This window comes from Leguminivora glycinivorella, chromosome 3, assembly GCF_023078275.1.
Source record: "Leguminivora glycinivorella isolate SPB_JAAS2020 chromosome 3, LegGlyc_1.1, whole genome shotgun sequence".
NCBI lineage: Eukaryota > Metazoa > Arthropoda > Insecta > Lepidoptera > Tortricidae > Leguminivora > Leguminivora glycinivorella.
The window spans coordinates 6,886,339-6,905,925 of NC_062973.1; the positions used below are offsets into that span (position 1 = coordinate 6,886,339).

At 35.2% G+C, this 19,587-nt stretch overlaps 2 protein-coding genes across 3 annotated transcripts; both read left to right on the forward strand.

Moving 5' to 3' along the window:
- Window positions 1–10,477: 10,477 nt before the first annotated feature.
- Window positions 10,478–17,402, forward strand: LOC125224676 (4-coumarate--CoA ligase 1-like). The gene is made up of 9 exons (XM_048128103.1): window positions 10,478–10,706; window positions 11,461–11,668; window positions 13,179–13,491; window positions 14,332–14,491; window positions 14,909–15,057; window positions 15,330–15,462; window positions 15,711–15,935; window positions 16,127–16,297; window positions 17,055–17,402. The coding sequence occupies exons 1-9, from the start codon at window positions 10,575–10,577 to the stop codon at window positions 17,169–17,171; spliced, it is 1,608 nt and encodes a 535-aa protein (XP_047984060.1). The 5' UTR covers window positions 10,478–10,574; the 3' UTR covers window positions 17,172–17,402.
- A 144-nt stretch (window positions 17,403–17,546) lies between these two features.
- Window positions 17,547–19,503, forward strand: LOC125224677 (putative thiosulfate sulfurtransferase, mitochondrial). 2 transcript variants are annotated; one of them, XM_048128105.1, is made up of 4 exons: window positions 17,547–17,783; window positions 18,138–18,338; window positions 18,578–18,740; window positions 19,336–19,503. In XM_048128105.1, exons 1-4 carry the CDS (start codon window positions 17,768–17,770, stop codon window positions 19,391–19,393), a joined length of 438 nt encoding a protein of 145 aa, XP_047984062.1. In that variant the 5' UTR covers window positions 17,547–17,767; the 3' UTR covers window positions 19,394–19,503. The 2 variants fall into 2 exon arrangements, with proteins under 2 accessions (XP_047984062.1, XP_047984061.1); XM_048128104.1 differs by lacking the exon at window positions 17,547–17,783 and adding an exon at window positions 17,797–18,056.
- The last annotated feature ends 84 nt before the right edge of the window (window positions 19,504–19,587 follow it).

Genomic DNA, 19,587 nt, shown 5'->3' on the forward strand with positions numbered 1-19,587 from the left:
CATCGACCTACAATAGGGACTAGGGCTTCCAAAATTACGGATATGTCAATTACGTAATTGATTACGGAATTTTCATTTTTTATTACGTAATTACGTAATTCCGTAATTCCGTAATCGACCATGTATTTAAAATAAAACGACAATTTCAATCAAATTTATAACCTAACGACATAGTTATTGATGTATATGTATAGATAATAATAGGATAAATATTCAGATTTCATTAAGAGGCACAAAGATGAGTATGGAGTAGTATTCGATACTGGTCTTCTGCCTTTTCGCAGAACTATCTTAGGCCGAATTTCATTTGCCAACCAACATTTCGCCGACGTTTCACTTTGACAATTAACAACTTTTTGTTTAATAACTTTTCAATTGGTAGAATTATTGTAAAGCAGATTATTATAACGCCTCTAATCTTTTGGGAGACTTATCATTTGTCATATCTTTCACTTGGTCAAACAACTCTTCGGCCAATAACTTCTCTTTGATGCAAAAGTTCCTTTTTCATACATTAGGCAAGTTCGAAATAAGTAAAAGCAACATACACATACATAACTACATATTTTTGTTGGAAATAAAAATGCCTAAAATTTTGTAACAGGTAAGTATAGCAACAGAAATCTCATATGGGACAGAGCCCAGTTAGGTGCGACGACGAGCGAAGTGAGGAAGCGTGTTAGGTTGACCGTGAGCTAACCGAAACCAACTTTTAGAACCGTAGTACTATATTAATAAGAGAATATAATACTTACATGGCAATTGAAATTAATTTTACCGAGGAGTACTAATTCTCAATAAAGTTAATCATGACGCTAAATAACAACACCGTACACATTTTAAACTACATAAACTCTTGATGTTTATTCTATTTATGTGTTACCAGCTATAAACACCTAAATGCGTTCATATAAAAAGTAAAATTTTGTATGATTTAGAGCTAAAATATCACACATATCTGATCCGATTACTATATTGTTCATAATTCCGTAATTACGTAATTGATTCTTTCAATTACGTTATTCTAAAAAGTTCAATAGCTATCCGGAATTACGTTATTGCGTAATTACGTAATTACGGAATGGAAGCCCTAATAGGGACTGAGCTCACACTTTTTTTGCCATACTAAATTGAACCTTATCACCTGCGCATAAAGGCGTTCTTGACAGACTAGCAAAAGTGTGTCCACATGAGAGGGTAAAAGTTGGGGCTGGTGTCCCTCTCGCACGTGTGACCAGTGTTAAAAAATTACTATAGTAGTAGTATTTTTACCTGTATGATAACTAAGTTTATAAACTTCTTAAATTATTTTCGTATTATATCGAGGCAAGGGTATTAATACCTTGTAACGCATTGGTAAGTCATTATTATGAAGCCATAAAACCAAAAAATTGCGCAATTATTAAAAACCTTTAATTGGGTATTAGTAGATTTGGTAGTAACTTTGAATATTGACTGGTATCCCCAAATGATGACAGTGATGACGTCATTCAAATGATTTTGATAGTGGTAATAAGTGCGAGAGGGACACCAGCCCCAACTTTAACCTCTCATGTGGACACACTTTTTGGCCTAACAACTCATTCTGGTTTAATTATAATTCTGTGTTTTCAGTATTCGTTTAATTTACGAATTGACTACTAGATGGCACTCTTCCGAGTGGCATCCTTTACAGAGGAACATACCGGACACCTGACCGGACCGGACACTCCGGTCCACAGCTCCGGTCCCAGGAGGCTACAATGAGGAGGCACACGGTTATGACAGATGGCGCCACCCTACGTGAGAGCGTGTACCCATACGTGAGAGCGAAAAGATGATAATAAAAAATATTATAGGACATTCTTACACAGATTGACTGAGGCCCACGGTAAGCTCAAGAAGGCTTGTGTTGTGGGTACTCGGACAACGATATAACATATAAATACTAATATACATAGAAAACATCCATGACTCAATAACAAATATCTGTGCTCATCACACAAATAAATGCCCTTACCGAGATTCGAGATAAAATGTACAAAAACTTATAAAGTGACAGATTCACAAAACAATTCATAAAAAAATATGATTCGAAAATAGTTTAATCATCATTTAATCATTTATTTTTTGGATTCATGTAAAATATGCATACCTAGAAAATACTATGTTTAAAACATCAAAATAAATAAATACATTAATAAACAAACATTTATGATCCAAAATCATAATTTATAGGTCAACTAGCGACCCGCCCCGGCTACGCACTTAAATTATCAATATCTGGGCAACCGAGCTTCGCTCGGTTCTGTTTCGTATCCTTGACATGTGTCGCCATCTAGTTCAAAAATGAATAGTACCTACATCGAGCGAAAGAATTCTCAGCCTTAACAACACAACTACTCCACACGAGATGGCGCGCATTTCGCCACAAAAACTCAAATAGTGTATTTTCTATTCGTTTTAGCCTTGACCTGTGTCGCCATCTAGTGTTTGCAATAAATAGTACTTACATCGACCGAAAGAATTCTGTCTTAACAGTACAACTACTGCACACGAGATGGCGCGCGAAGAAAAACGCATGAAAACTCGAAAATTCGCGTTTTCCGGGACCTAAGGATAAGTTAGACCGATTTTTCACCCCCAAAAACCCCCACATAACAAATTTCTGCGAAATCGTTAGAGCGGTTTCCGAGATCGTCAGTGTAAATAAATATATATATAAATAAATAAATAAATATACAAGAATTGCTCGTTTAAAAGTATAAGATAACAATGGTGATACTGTAGACGTGTGCGCCGCCGCCGGCGATTTTTGCCACGCCGCCGCCGCCGATTATTAATCGGCGTGAAATCGGCGTGACCTTGGTGGTTAATAAACTGCTCAAGCTTAGTATTTGATTAAATTTTTGGACTTTTTATGCTTTTATTTGTTACAATTTCCAATATATATACTTTACTTTTATTAAAATATTATATATTCAGCACTAAGAAAGATTAGGAACCTTAATGTGAAAGTTATAATGGCATGCGAAAACCGGATATGCGGGGAGATCTGTGGTAGTGACAACGTTGACGTAGCATCCGGCTTGACACAATGGTTTTCAGCGTCTACGAGAAAATCACACGTGGAGAGCCAAGAACTTTCCCTGTTGGATCTTCTGTTATCGTTTCATCTGGATGACTACCATATTGTAATCCATTCAAGGTTGCATGGCTCCTTGAAATATTGTCCGTTCTAAATGCCCACGTGCCCACCGCGTCGGGAAATTGCTTATAGCCCCTGTATGTAAGACTGTAAATCGGCAGATTGAAATAAGAAGCGATTGTTTTTTGGGTCTTACTCTTAGAAGTATACTACCCAGGTAACCCAGGTTTGCTTCACTTCGCATGATCCTAATTTTGTTCTGCAGGAAATGAAGCTTTTAATTCCATTCTCTGTGGTTTCAAGTTCCAAACTTCATTTTGATCGTATCGTGTTTTAAGTGGCCTAATATGTGTCTCACTGCTGAGAAAACGCCTCCTCTTCATTCCCCCACTCATCACGGTTTGATGCCCGCTCCCGCCAGTCAGTATAAAATGCGTCCAGGTCGTCCTGGTATCTCTTTTTTTCGTCTGCCTCTGCCCCGGCTAAGCTGCGGTAACCATTCAGTGGCTACTTTTGCCCACCAATCCAGGTGCATTCGGCAAACATGTCCTGCGCGTATCGTATAGCACATGGAAAATTATTCAGTGATCCAAGAAGAAAAAAACAGAACCACTGTCTGCGTCCAACTCAAATTGCCGAGAGCTATAATATATGCCGGACGTTCGTTTCCAGCATAGTTCAGCGTGTAAAGCTCTTTTTTCCTCGACAGTGATAACGATGGAATTCTTGTAATTGTGCTGAAGTTGTATGCTTCTGAGAGGTCATCAATATCGAAAACCTCTTTTTCAGCGCAGACCCAACCTCATAATAAAAAATGAGCTTAGGCTTTGATATACGTAGCTCCAGCCTACGATCGCGATTGGCACAAAGTTCTTGTTTCGGAGCTTCCATCATAAGAGATTATTCGAATGTTTCAGCAGCTTTCTCGCAAATACAAGCATAAAGGTTGAAATTAGATGTTCGGTTCAGACTACATTCATGCTGGATTACTGGTAGCCCTTAGGGTTATAGGGGTATATAGGGTTATAATATATAATAATATCGTTCAGTAGCAGTAGAAGTAGTGTAGTAGTAACATTCTGCAAATCAAATAGTTGCTGTTATGTTGATGATATGAATCTTCTTACAGCGCCAATGGAAAACTTAATTGAGAGACCCAGTTTAAAGTTTCCCATTATTATCATCACTAAGCTCATGAACATTTAAAGAAGGAATCCTTAAATGCAAGCCAACATTGATCAAAAAAGGTTTTGTGCCAGCAAAGGATAATTATCAGCGTATACCTACTCGAAAGTATTTTTTCCTATTCCGTGTTCATTTCCATATGTTATTTAACTCATAGTTTGTATAAAAGTATGCGTAGTACACCTGTATTGATCAATATTTCAAGAATAATAACAAATAAATGATTTTTATATAAGAAACATATAATCACGGTCACGCCGATTTCACGCCGAAAATACGCCGCCGCCGCCGATTTTTTGGCAAACGCCGCCGCCGATCGTTTTATAATCGGCGCACACGTCTAGGTGATAGTATGTTATCCGTAAAGATAAAGATAGACATACAGGGTGATTTTGTACTAGCCAAACTGTTTCTTAGTGACTCATGAGGTCACAATGAACAATTTTTTCTTTGGGACCAATGCTGAAACCCGAAAAAAATTGGCTATGTACTTCATACATTTGATTAACATATATCGTCATATTTCAATTAATTTAAATTTAATTAATACAAAACCTTAATAAATTATACAACTAGACAACTAGGGAACAATAGTTATTTGTTATACAAGGGGGCAAAGTTGTATTTTAACGCCGAGTGTGGAATTGAAAAACGAGCAAGTGAAAGGATTCTATAGTTGAACCACGAGCGAAGCGAGTGGTTCGAGAATAGAATCCTGAACTTGCGAGTTTTTTAACACACGAGAAGTAAAATACATTTGCACCCGAGTGTAACACAAAACTTTTCCCCTCACTATAGCGAGGAAACTACAACGCAAAAAATGCGTTTATCAGTGCTTCCAGTAGTTCCACAGGTGGTAAATCATCTTTATTACTAGATTCACCTACTTTTATCAATTTTAAAGCAGTTAATTTGACTTTATTCAAGGTCAAATTACTTTACCCACTAGTGGATAAAATGCGTTTTTACCCGCTGGTATTAAAGGACAAAACACGTGTTTCCGAGCTAGTGAGGGGAAAATCAAATTATTTTATTGAATATTTTTTGATTTGTTTTTTTTTTTAAGTAATCACACTACTATATATAAATTATAAATTTTAAATAGATATCATACACGAAAGAAAAAACGACAAGGCCCACTGGTGGCCGAGCCGGGAATCGAACCCGGGTCTTCAGCTTACGCGGCTAACGTCTTCACCACTAGACCACCCGCCCGCCGCGGTACCCGACGAAATTTCTCTAGTGTATGTTATCTCTGATAAGGCTAGGCGCCTTTTGACCAACTCTAAGGGCGAGCAATTAGTGCTTGCACCTCCTATACAAGCAAAGCAAAGGTAAGGTGCAAGCACTAATTGCTCGCCCTTAGAGTTGGTCAAAAGGCGCCTAGCCTTATCAGAGATAACATACACTAGAGAAATTTCGTCGGGTACCGCGGCGGGCGGGTGGTCTAGTGGTGAAGACGTTAGCCGCGTAAGCTGAAGACCCGGGTTCGATTTCCGGCTCGGCCACCAGTGGGCCTTGTCGTTTTTTCTTTCGTGTATGATATCTATTTAAAATTTATAACTTAATAAATTAATATTAGTAAGGCGGCGGAATTGAAAAAAGTCGTCTAGTTTTGAAGTTGACGTGACTAGAGAGTAGGTATACTGCTGACAAGTGGTATCGTTGTGATCGGTAGACTTTACTGAGTACGAAAAAATGACTTGTCGCATTCTCAGACTGTGGGGGGGTTAACTATGACGTCACAAAAACCGCGGTCCCGGGTTTAAATTTTTTGCCAATTTGTCTAGAACCCCTTATTCAATTTTGAAAAATGAGGTGTCGATTTCCTTTTTCCGAGACCCTCTGGCCGCTCTACTCCCAACTAACAAAAATTAGTCTTATAGTGGCTTATAATGCCAAAAATAGTACTCTTATAATAACCTTGTAAACCCTTTACAAGAGGGCATTTGGGCACACCTTATAAGGCCAAAAACCTTATATCCCCCTTGTAGTTGCTATATTATTAGCTTTCTTATCTTGTACGTGCTTTATTATGGCATGCAATAAGAAAGTTAACCTTATAATGGCAAGAAAAGTGCTTTTAAAAGACTAATGTACTAATAAGAATCATATTTAAAGCTTTAATAAAGGCAATTATACTTGTAAGAATCATATTCAAAGCTTTAATAAGGGCAATAGCTCTTGTACACGTTTTGTGATCATCAGATATAAGGGAATAAAACTCATAACGGCGAAACAGGATGCTGTTTTAAAAGTTTATTGTGCTTTTCGTAGTGATTTATGTGTACATCATCACCAAGTCATCCATTTTGCAAGTTAGTAAACGGTAAGTTAACTTTTACATATTACAATTATTTGCTTTTTTGTTATGAAAACTGTGTGGGAATCCAATTTCATGGTGAAATGTGATATAAAATGTGTTGTATTATTAATGCGCCCTTGTATTTCAACGGTTTTGTACTAAAAATGCGGTTAATTAATTTTGACATGTCTTGAGCAAGGCTGTTATAAGAGTAAAAGCAGTAAGCACATCATTTACAAATACTCTATAAGAGTAAAAACTTTATAATAGCCACCGGTGTTACTTATGATTCGCCATTTTATATATCTTTAGGGTTCCTTCTCACAATTAGTGAAATCCCGAACCTTACCATCTAGTTAAATATTTGTAACGGATACCAGTTAAAAATTCATAACGTTATCGTTAGAGAGCAGATTTCAGGTAGCGATTTAAATATTAATATGAATATGACTCGCATACAATATTTATTATTTTTTCTACACACGAAAAAATGTATGGGAACATAAAAGTAAAACTCTTTTTGGATGCTTTTGTGAATATTGGGCAAAAATTATAATGATAATAAATAAAAATAAAAAAAAAATATTTATTTATACTTATTTCTTTAATATTTCTTCTGCGCATTGCACAGTTAAAACTTCTATTATGGCTCAAAGAATATAAAAACTAAAATAATTCGCTTCTTATATATATTTAAATTGAAAGTCCATTATTTAGAATAAAATACTTTTTTTAAATGTAGTTTGTTGAAAAAATAACATTAATTTAATCTAATTATTCAGTGAAGTTTGTGGTGTGCGATGTAGGTAATAATAATAGATTATAAACCACATGACATGTATTTAAAAAATTGCACTAGTCATATCCATATTAATATTTAAATCGCTACCTGAAATCCGCTGTCTAGTTATCATGTACTTGGCGCAAACCTTTGAATTTGCATTTTTGTTCGAAAGACCGTTCTTTTTAAACCGGTATTTTGGGGAACGCTTTGATAAAGGTTTGGTTCGATTAACCGGCATAGAACAAAATAAAACCGTGTAGTCCGCAGCATGTCAGGTAATACTGATATTTTCAATATTTCATTAGGAAGTTATACCTAGAATTTTCAATTTAAAACAAACTTGTGCTTCGGAATATTTAATCTTCTGGTGCCTTATTTTATTACTTCCTATTGATTTATTGTAAATGCTGAGTCAAATACTCTATTTGATATTTATTATTATGGTTATTGTTACAGAATCTGTGGATGAGATACATAGTCAGCCGTTTTTAGTGACGTGAAGATGACAACTCTTCTCCTCCTCTTAGTAAGTAAGTGCTATTGGAAACCACAGACGATTTCAGTACCGCCATCACAATGGACTTTGTGTCGATAACTATAAACAGCCTAGCCTAAGACTTCAAATAAATATTTTTTTTTAATTACAGATGAACTACAAAACGGCACATATTCTGATGGAGAAAATCAGTCACAATCATTACTTACACCCAAAAATAAGCCCGGAGTGGTGGATCAAAAAACATGCAAAATGGAAGAGGACGCAGGAAATAGTTTAGGTTGTAAGAAAATCACACCAAGCAAAGACGGCGCTGATAATTCTAAACAAGAAAACGAAAATCAATATATCTTTTGTGAATTTGATGAAGACCTCGATAAAAGAAACTACTTATTATTTTGGAAATTTACTGATAGGTTAATTACAATTTCTACCACCGTGTAGGCGCTCTGAAGAATATATTAATATTTTGAAGTATGTAGACTCATTGAAACAGCAACATCGTGAGCAATAGAATTGAAAATATTAATCTTATAAAGTTACTTGTATCGGTTTGGTTTCGTTGCACATAAATAAATATCTTAAAAACAGTGAGTTTGTCTTTATTTGTCCTCAATTTTAATCTGTCTTAGTCCCAAAAGGACTACATATAAAATCGGTTTCTTCTTAAAATAGCCGAACATTGTATTCACTTATTCAGATCGTCCAAAATTCACAATGATAATCCGCAATAAAAGATTTTTTTTTTTTATTTCAGACCAAAGTCCATAAAGTAAGGAATACACTTTTGGAACTTATTCTAATAAAGTTAATCTTAAAAATTAATATTAGTAGGTACTGATGGATAAAAAAACTGAGTGCCTTGGTAATAGTCTCTTATACGCTCAGTTATGTATAATTGGCCACCTCCGAGTGCATGCTAGTCTGGTATAACCGGTGGACACTCTATTTAATAATGTAAACATTGTAAAACATGGAAACAATGGACCAGTTACATTTGCCCTCCAGTCGAGATCTGCCCCGCGGCCCCGCTGTATATACCTTAACATTTTTCACCGCAGAGCTACCACAGACACCTTAAATAAGAACAAAAAATATAATTATTAAGCTAAATCCAAACTCAGTTCATCATTTAACGATATACCTGTATTACTGTCACTGCTGCTTGCCTGCATATTCTTATAATTATTCCATAATGGCATTCTCTACGGAACCACTAATCGATAAGTTGGGATCAGATTGTTCACATTCGCTGGATTTTCAAAATGACGAATCAAGTTTTATAAAAACTTTTAATACGACACTTTCAAGAATAATGCCTTTATAATTATTGTATAAGAGAAAATGTATTGCTTTAATTCTTTTAAACACTTTATAAAATGCTATAATTTATTTGCTGGATAGACGTTTTATAATATGCTCCTATGAGGCATAAAGCATCATAGTTATCTTATGCATTACTTTTATAAGAATAATTGGCCATAACAAAAGCTTTTATAGTGCTTTGAATATTATACAGCGAAAAGGCATTTTAAATGGCTTCTATAAGAATACATATTTTTAAACCCTTATTGCAGTCATATAAATTGGACTTATTAACGTGTACATGGCCAAGTTATAAGAGTAAATGTACTATTGGCCAAATCCTCTTATAATGAGCTACTATAAGAGTAAATATTTTTAAACCCTTATTGCAGTCATATAAATTGGACTTATTAACGTGTACATGGCCAAGTTATAAGAGTATATGTACTATTGGCCAAATCCTCTTATAATGAGCTACTATAAGAGTAAATATTTTAAAACCCTTATTGCAGTCATATAAATTTGACTTATTAACGTGTACATGACCAAATTATAAGAGTAAATGTACTATTAGGCCAAATTCTCTTATAATGAGCCGCTATAAGGAACTCTGGCATAATGAATGCTATTTTAAAACTACTATGAGTGTTTAGCCCTTATAGATTGATTTTATAAGGATATTTTGTTTGTTGGGCTATATACCTACGTAAACCATTCTCAGGAATCATTGTATTCATAAGTGAAAACCGCATGAAAATCTGTTCAGTGGTTTTTAGTTTATTGTCGTGTATTAGAGTCGGTAATGCGCTTATTCTAATACCTCTGGAGAGATTGCAGACGTTCATAGGTACGTTCACAACAATCACAACGTGTGTAACGGTGACTGGTATCTTTATCTTCTTAATAGTCTGTGCCGCTGCAGGATACGTAGCCGAATGGCACAAACGCTCACGAAACGAAACGCTCGTAGATATCTATCTCTATCGCTCTTGTGTACCTATTGGCGCGACAGAGCCAGACTACCTTTAACGGCGTTTTGTTTTAGTTTCGCGTCGTAGAAATGCCATTCGGCTACGGCGCCTGTTTACCGACAAGAAGGCCGTTGTAAGCTTGTTTGCCACAGATGTAGTTTAAAACAGCACATCCTTGTTTACCCACACCAAATTGCTATTATCTCCCCTAATTTAACTTATCATTACTTATCCTGTTATTATGATTTACTTATTGATAAGGTAACGTCATTATTATATATATTAGGTAATGTTACTACATTTTTTATCTGTTACCAATCGTGCTCACCACCCTACTGCTACTTTTTATCTGTTGCCTAGATAGCGTGATCACAAAAAAAACTTTTTTTTTTTTAAATATAATGTCTTCGATGTTTAAGAATAATCTTTACGTATATGGCGATGAAAATATTCCAGTTCCCTCACATTTGAATTTCGGCAAATATATATTCGATTGTATAAAAAAATATTGCAAAAGTAATGAAGTAGCATTGGTAAGTAATTTAAAATAAAATAATGACTTTGATATTGATTAGATTGATATATACAGGGTATTATCGTTAAGTGTGGCCAGGCCATAATTCCGTAAATATAACGGATATCAGAAATATTCCATTTGATATCGAAAGTGCGTTACCCAATGAGTAAAATTACATTAAAAACTTTTTTTAAATAGAAGAAGTAATATTAAAATTACTAAGTTAAAACACTCCCATACATTTGTATAAAAAATGTATAATAAGAAGCTGCGAAAAAGTAAAATTAAAAATAGTGCGATGAGGATAAAGAAGAAAATTGCTGCGTAAAACCATCTACTTAATATCAAAGTTTCGCACTTAACAATTTTTCCTTCAAAATTTAATCAACCGTATGTAGGAAATCTAAATTATAATGATGAATTAATAATGAATTTAAGTTTTTGACCTGTTCATTTACTTTTTCAGTACAGATGGTGCTTTTTTTACGCACTAGTGCGAGAAGTGGTTCATTATATGTCAGTTCGAAACTTCGGAGGGCCATCTGCACTGAAAAACGTCGTAGGATATACGTGCGAAAAGGAAATTCGAAACTCGTGTCGATGTAAAACATTCCCTTCGGTCGTGTTTTAATTTATCGCCACTCGTTTCGAAGTTCCTTTTTTACGCACTTGTATCGTAATGTACTAAGCTATTATTTAATATGTTTACACAACGCAAAAATTAATTGTAAAGTAAGTAGATTATTTTTTAATTCTCTTTACTTTTTTAGGAAAACTCTCTTTCCGGGGAGAAAATTTCATACAAGGATTTGATTGAGTATGCAGTGAATGCTGCTGTTTTCCTGAAAGATTTGGGAGTGGAAAATGGACAAACTGTCGGTATCGGCAGTGAAAAACGAATACAGTTCTTTTCCACCGCCTTGGCTGTGGTGTTTACTGGCGCAACTTATACTCCGCTTGATTTAGACACTGGGAGAGGTCAGTATGATAAGTAAATACTCCTATTTCTATGATTATACACATATGCCCACAAGGCATGGCAAGGCCACGACCCACGACCTCAATAGTCATTTGTTTTACAAGGGGGCAAAATTGTTGTTTAACTGCACGTGACAATATCGAATTCAGAATGTGGAATCTTGAGCGTTGCGAGCGTTTTAAAGGCTAAACAAATTTAACCACAAATATACCCAATTTTTTGCCACACCAACACGAGGATAATAATGCTTAACTAAATATCTGTGTTAAGTAAAAGCCATCAAGTATACGGTCTATTCTACATGGTTCACCCTGTTGTGGCATAATTTTTTTATGAATAATTCTATTGTGCATAATCGATTTAGTCATAATTGGCTTTGTGCATAAACTGCTATAGCATAGTCAAGTTTAGCATAATCTGTTTAGGCAGATTGTGATTTGTCCGAATATTCTTTGTACATAAATTTGGTGCTCCGAATCATTTTTACGCGTAAATTTTATGTGCATAAACTTAAGTGTTCCGATTTAATGTTTTGCCGAATTTATTTTGGCATAACATCAGTATAGGTCGAATCTTACCATTATACGTCCCCCTTTTCACATTCCACTTTTTTCTAGCGGTAATTTTCTGTTGTGGTCACAGTTCTAACCTAACCTAACCCACTTTTCCCTAGTGGTGCTTTTCTGTTGTGGTCGCAGTTCTAACCTAACCTAACCCATTTTTCCCTAGCGGTGCTTTTCTGTTGAGGTCGCAGTTCTAACCTAACCTAACCTAACCCATTTTTCCCTAGCGGTGCGTCTTTGTTGTGGTCGCAGTTCTAACCTAACCTAACCCACTTTTCCCTAGCGGTGCTTTTCTGTAATAGTCGCAGCTTTAACCTAACCTAACCCACTTTTCTGGAGCAGTGAGTATCTGTGGAGTTCGCAATTCTATTTTTCCCTAAAAGCGCATTTCTGCTTAACGAAAAATGTATGCGAAATAAGTTTCGGATAATGGGATGTATGCCAAAAATATTTATGCTCATCCAATTTCTTCCTAATGACACTCGGCCTCAATAATAGTAGGCCAATATATTTTCGGACAAAATAATATTCGAAATATCGTGAATTATACCAAACAATGTTTTATGCTACATTGACATTCGGCAAAAATCGATTATGCCAAATCTGTTATGACAAAAGCGTTTCGGACAAATAAAGTTATGCCACATAGAGGCATAAGGCCACATAACGCATGTAGAACGGGTTCCATTCTACATGCGTTAGTAAAGCTATCAATATGAGTTGAATTTGTAATGCTAATAATAATTATGCCTCGCTTGTGTTATTACCCCGTGTGATGTTTGTCCGATACCTAAGACAATATCATTAAAATAAATTTAAAAGTGGAAAATGTCTGCCCTGGGTGAGACTGGAACTCACGGCCTCTGGATCGATACTCCAGCATCGATTGCAGACGTTTCTGCTAATCAGACATTTAAAAAAAAATCATTATCTTTCTTTTTTCCAGCGGTCTTAGAGCATAAGCTGAATTTATCTAAGCCTAAATATTTCATATGTTCTCAAATATTTTGGGAAACATATCAGGATATTTTAAAAGAATGTGATTTCATTCAACACTTGATCTGTTTTGATGAAAATGACGATATAAAAGTATCGTTAAAGACGCTGCCGAAAGTGGCAGATGTGGCCAATTTTGATCCTCCTGCAGTACAGGGTCAAACAGATACCGCAGTCATTATGTATTCCTCGGGCACCACCGGCATGCCAAAGGGAGTCCAACTCACGCATTTAAACTTTATTTTGAACTGCCAGCCATATGGGTAAGTAAATATTCCTTTCCTACGTAGGTAGGACCACTACTTATGAGTCTTATGACGCTAAACGTCACAATAAAATCATAGGATTTATATTAAACTTATATAGACCGTGATCAGGAATTTTTTTTTTGTCGAGCTCCCGATATTTTAACGCTGTAATATGCAATCAACAATATATATAATGAAAATAATCGTGAAACATTCAAAACTCTTATAAGATTTATATTTCGTCACCCGAGTGCGATGGGCGGCAATATGTAGCTTGGATGCTTGAGATTTTGTGCGGTGAGATGGATGGTGGATTGGATGGTATATGGTCAACTAGATAATCTTATATTAAATTTTTGTTTGGTGTATGCCTATCAGCAGCGGCTGGTCCATACAAGCCGATTCCCACCGGCTTGCCTAAAATTGATTACTAGTAAAGTACCTAATGTTAAGGTAGGTTTCTTTATGCTCAGTGTTGCCTAGCAGAAATTTTCACCAGCCGCCACTGATGCCTTATTTTTTTGGTTATTCTGTAATGTCGTTTAGTGTGGATTAGTTTAAGTTTAGTTTTAATTTAAATTTATATGTAAAAACACAAACACAAATTGGTTTATAACCTCTCATTCTGGAAGAGCGGGGTATTCTATCACTAGCAAAATTTTGCTTAAAAGAAAATCCCAACCTCGTTGTGTGTTGTGTGTGTGTAGGTATATGTATTAACCAAATAAACTTTTTCATTTTCAATATCCTTGCAGGAAGTCACTGCATGTTTAGGAAAAGCATCACTATGATTGCTTTAACAATCTCTATACAAGGGCTTAAATTAATTTTTAATATTTATATTTTTTATTTCAGTTTCGAGGACGAGTCTATGAAAACTATGTTTATAATAGGAGAATGGTTTCACGTTTACGACACATTGCTGACATATATGTATTTGACTCTCGGGAGAAAAATTGTGTTTGTAGACGATTTTACCTCTGAAAATATGATGAAGGCTATTCAGATATGCAAGGTATACAATTTAAATAATGAAAATGCCCTGTTTAATGAGAACAAGAGAAATCAACTTCAGAATAATGCTTACACCTACTTAACTTATAGACACCGAGTAACAATACCTATGTATATTTTATACCTACTTACTTAAATGTTTGTGGTTTTGTTTGGAACTATGCACGATACAGGTAATCATTAGACGCTAAAGTAAATGTTGGAAAAATTTAGATCCAGAGATAAGAATTTAGGCCAAATAATACCTTGACACATTCAGCGGCACTAACTTGTTTATTTGAAGTAGTGTTATACTATGTTTTATTAAGGATTATAAAGAATTTCTAGCTTAATTCCGCTTACTTATAATTAATTATTGCGGGGGAGGATACTAAGTGAAATAATGCTAATAAGTACTAATAACCCATTATCTTTCCAGGTTGATCTGGCTATGTTAGTGCCGTCTCTCGTTGGCTACATGGTCAAATCAGACCTAGCAATAGAACAGTATGACCTGAGTTCATTAAAGTTCATATTTAGTCGTGCAGCTCCTCTAGGCAGTCAAACAATTGATTTTCTCAAAAAAAGGTAATTATATGTAAATATTATTATAACTATTATAAAGTACGTATCTAATATCCATGTTTATAAGTTTGTATATCAACCATCGCTTAAGGTTGTCAAAAGAGAGGTGGATATTTTATGGGGCATTTGACCCTTTTTGAGCTCCCATGAACTAAAAATTCGGTCGGCTTACCCACTGCACATTGCAAAATTGCAACCTCTTAACGAAGTACATATGTACATGAACTACATGATAAAGTTTAAGGAAATTCACTGTTTATTTTTATTGCTGACAGATTGCCGACACTAAGGGACGTAATACAAGTATATGGCATGACTGAGTCTGGCTGCTTTACATCAGAGAGATTTGGTGTCAAAGGACCCAAAAGTGGAAGTGTTGGTGCGGTTTATCCCGGAATAACTTTGAAGGTGACCAGCTGCAATACAAAAACTACATGTAATGCGCCCACCGCTGTGAGATTGTTTAGTTTAACAGCAGCAAGCTACCGCTAATTTTTCGCTACCGGCTCCTATACTACTAGTATAGTACTAGTGATAGCATTGAAGCAAGATTAGGTCATTGATGTAAAAATATGTTTAAAGAATTATCCCAATGAGAATTCTTTTAACTGGTTCAGTAGTGGCACTTGAGCATGAGCAGTTTCGTGTAATTTCAGGTAATGGATCCAAAAACGGGCGAAACCCTAGGAGCCAATCAGCGCGGAGAAATACGTGTGCGCGTTGGCCCTCTTTTCATGAAGGGTTACATTGGAATGGATCGGGCAACGTATATTGACGAAGATGGCTTCTTTTCAACTGGAGACTTGGGATATTACGATGAAGACAAATACTTTTATATCGTCGGCAGACTTAAAGAGATTATATTCTATGATGGATATAAGGTAGGTGTATTATTATTTGGTTTTAGAAAAAAAAAGTTGAACGAGTTTTATAGAAATAAAAATGTACGTGTTTTCTTTCTTGCTTTTGTAAACGGTATCCAGTAGATTTGTTGGCATTTTTTGAAGCATTATGATCTCCTTGGAAACAATTGGATTTAATCTAGTTGGACATATATTTTGTCAATTTGCAGACGGCCCCATCGGAGCTTGAGACTATCCTGGAGCAACATCCGGGCGTGCGCGAGGCGGGTGTCGTGGGCAAGCCGGCAGGAGACATCGGGGAAGACCCGGTAGCCTTCATTGTCCGACAGCCTGGCACTAACGTCTCTGAGCAGGAGCTCATAGACTACATAGCTACAGCGGTTTGTTGACATCTAAATAATTTACTAGATTTTACCTTCTGGGCGAACTGGCTCCATCGTAGGCCACGTCTTCGCCTCGGCTAGTCTGTGGCCATGTAAGCCCTTTTTTTTTAATAATTCGACATTTTCATGATAATTCTAAATTGATTACCTACAATTATTACACTGACTTCGGCTTTTATTTAACGTGTTTATTTTTTTTTTCTTTGTAGATGGCGATATTTTTTGGGAGTTTAATGACTATTAATTTAATATTTAGCCATCATAATGAGGAGATAAATAAAATTTTTACAAGTATGCGTTTGTCTCTTATCGGTGGTCTCGTCAGTGAGCAAGAGAGCCGTACGATCTTAAAATAAAAACACTCTGCGTGATTTCAAACATAATTCACGACCAGACGACCGGTCAGGTCTAGCGCGTAGTGACTATTAGTGACCATGCCTGCTAAGCCGCGGTCCCGGGTTCGAATCCCGGTAACGGCATTTATTTGTGTGATGGGCACTAATAATTGTTCCTAAGTCATGGATGTTTTCTATGTATATAAGTATGTATTTTTCTATATAAGTACATATATCGTCGCCTAGCACCCATAATACAAGCTTAGTTTGGGGCTAGGTTGATCTGTGTAAGGTGTCCTCCAATATTCATTTATTTATATTTCATTTTCAAGTTTCTCCTAAAAATAAATGCGCCAAAGTAGATTTACTTTCAAATTTCGTCAAATAGACGCTTATTTAACTAGACTATTTTTTTCCAGGTACCGCCTTACATGCATCTGAGAGGCGGCGTCATATTCGTTCCAGTAATACCCAGAAACCAGACGGGGAAAATCATACGTCGTCGATTAATGGAAATGTTGAAAGCAGGGCAATAAATTAATACAAAATAAATACTATATCCTCTAGCCACCTGTAAAAGTTTTTTCAGTTCCAATATTTTTTACTTACTTATATGTATATAAAAAATAGGTTGCTAGAGTATAATATAAATAGTTAAGTAATGTAGTTACTTTATTTATTTGGTATTACATATTGTACCTACTTATTTCATAATTATAATGATGTCACAATCCCAACAATAAAATTCATCACTTTCATCACGTTTATGCATAAATTGTATTATTTCCACTTTTCTATTTTTGTAACGTTTGTGTTACCTATATATTATTATTTATTAATTAGAATGTGTCCAATGGACACATAAGGGGCCATATGGTATGCCAAATATATTGAGTGGACATGAAAGACCAAAATTATTAATGTGAAACATGGATTTTTTTTTCAAATTTGCCGCCTTTTTTAGCTATAAATTTAGCTTAGAACTCCAGACGCCGTGAGTTCAAAACTCACCCGAGGCAGTCATTTTCCACGTTTAAAATTCGGTTTCCTGTTTGTAAAAATAAGTCACTTTGTCGCGAGGTCTATAGAAGCTTTTATTTTTAGTCTGGCAAATTCTGACACTGAAACGTCAATGTCATATTTCAAAAGTAAGAAAAAAAAGATAATATAATAAGTAATAAAATATAAAATTCAATTTCTTATTGTTTCTTTATTTAAATTTACAATTTACATATTTCTCCAAATATTTAAAGAACGTAATTTTAAGAAAAAATCACATACACAGGGAACAATAATCAACAATATGTTTCGCCAAATGTTTACCCGTGGATTATGCCGGGCTATTATTTTGCCCACCTATAACTGCTTGAAATCTGCTGCGGTGCAAAGCTCAATGAAATTTTCCAATTTAGCTGCTTATTGTAATAAAATTAATCAACTTACTTTATATACCTAATGCTCATTTAATATGAAAGGAACTAATCTGCACACATTTTTTTCAGACATATGGCCCAGAGGTCTTAGGTCTCAAAATGGTTATTTCTCGCGTTTGTATTCTGATAAAATTGAACCACCGACATTGACTGCTGATTACAAGTATGTGAAAAAAGCTACAACCAATTCTTCTGTTTTAATTGTTGATGTAAGGGAACCTGATGAAGTCAAGGAACATGGAAAAATACCAAATAGCATTAATATACCCTGTAAGTATTTTTTTTACTGATATCATATGATTTTTATAGAGAAAGGTTCAATAATCGAGCAAAAATTATAACATCAGACCAAAACTAAGTTTGGTTAGCTCATTCTAAATTTGCACTGACAAAATAATTTTCAGCTTAGCTCTCCCAGCCCTGTGAGAAACTGAGGAACCTCAGAACATGCATTGAATTTCATAGAAAATAATGTAAAAACTAACCATTATGCATGTTTCATGTTCCAGTGGGTACAGTTCCTGCAGTACTTGGTGAAATGTCAGACAAACAGTTCCAGCAGACTTTCAACAGAGTGAAGCCATCTGCAAATACGGAGATAATATTCTATTGCATGATTGGAAAGAGGTCTGGCAAGGCTCAGCAGGAAGCTATTAGCGCAGGGTATAAAAAGTAAGTTTTTTTCATAAGATATATTATATACATAGCAACATAGAGCCTCCTTTAAAAACTGGCACAACTCTAATATATTTGATAGCTATTTGAATTCAACATTGCAAGATACAAAGTGTTACATAAATCCTAGGTCTATGACTCTACAGGTGATTGATGTGGCAATGGCTAACCATTTCGAAATAACCACTCATCAAATGGCCACTTTAACCTTTGATATCCTCGTGGGGCCCAATGTACTTTCAAAAGTACACAATGGTTTCAATGGAATTTTAACTTTCATGTAAACAAATAAAATATAATTTTTGTTTCTAAAATTTTTCGAACAAATGAAATTGAATTCAATCTCAAGTACAATAAGAATCAAAATTCCCTAGCAAAAAATTTGTATGGTGGGCGCTACGAGGTTAAATTAAGGTCTAGGATTTATGTTATTACTAAAACAATTTGAAAGGTTCATAGGAACCATTGGTAATTTAGGTTCAAATTAATTTCCTGCTATGATTGCCCCAAGAATTAGTTGTTATATTTTATCACACTACATAACTGACTAACTCAATGGATTTATTATTTACTGCAGTGTTTTTTTTTTCAGTACAAGGAATTATCAAGGCAGCTGGAATGACTGGGCTAGCAATCAACAGGCAGGATAGACAGCGTAGTAACCATCTTGTGATCAAAATAATTTATTAGTCTTGTTTTGTTGAGTCAATTACATAACGTGTTGTTTCAAATGTTGGAATAAATTGTTGATATAACTTTATCTGTGTTTTTTATTGACTCTTATCTGATAATAAATGTCTTAAACCATATAAAATTCTTATGAGAATAAATGTCTTAAACCATA

Excerpts from the sequence above, each read along its gene's own strand:
- LOC125224677 (XM_048128104.1), top strand. The coding sequence starts at position 17,939 with ATGTTTCGCCAAATGTTTACCCGTGGATTATGCCGGGCTATTATTTTG. Across the intron at positions 18,339-18,577 it reads AAATAGCATTAATATACCCT|TGGGTACAGTTCCTGCAGTA; the intron begins GTAAGTATTTTT and ends TTCATGTTCCAG. Across the intron at positions 18,741-19,335 it reads ATTAGCGCAGGGTATAAAAA|TACAAGGAATTATCAAGGCA; the intron begins GTAAGTTTTTTT and ends TTTTTTTTTCAG.
- LOC125224676 (XM_048128103.1), top strand. The coding sequence starts at position 10,575 with ATGTCTTCGATGTTTAAGAATAATCTTTACGTATATGGCGATGAAAAT. Across the intron at positions 11,669-13,178 it reads TGATTTAGACACTGGGAGAG|CGGTCTTAGAGCATAAGCTG; the intron begins GTCAGTATGATA and ends TCTTTTTTCCAG. Across the intron at positions 15,058-15,329 it reads ATTGATTTTCTCAAAAAAAG|ATTGCCGACACTAAGGGACG; the intron begins GTAATTATATGT and ends TATTGCTGACAG.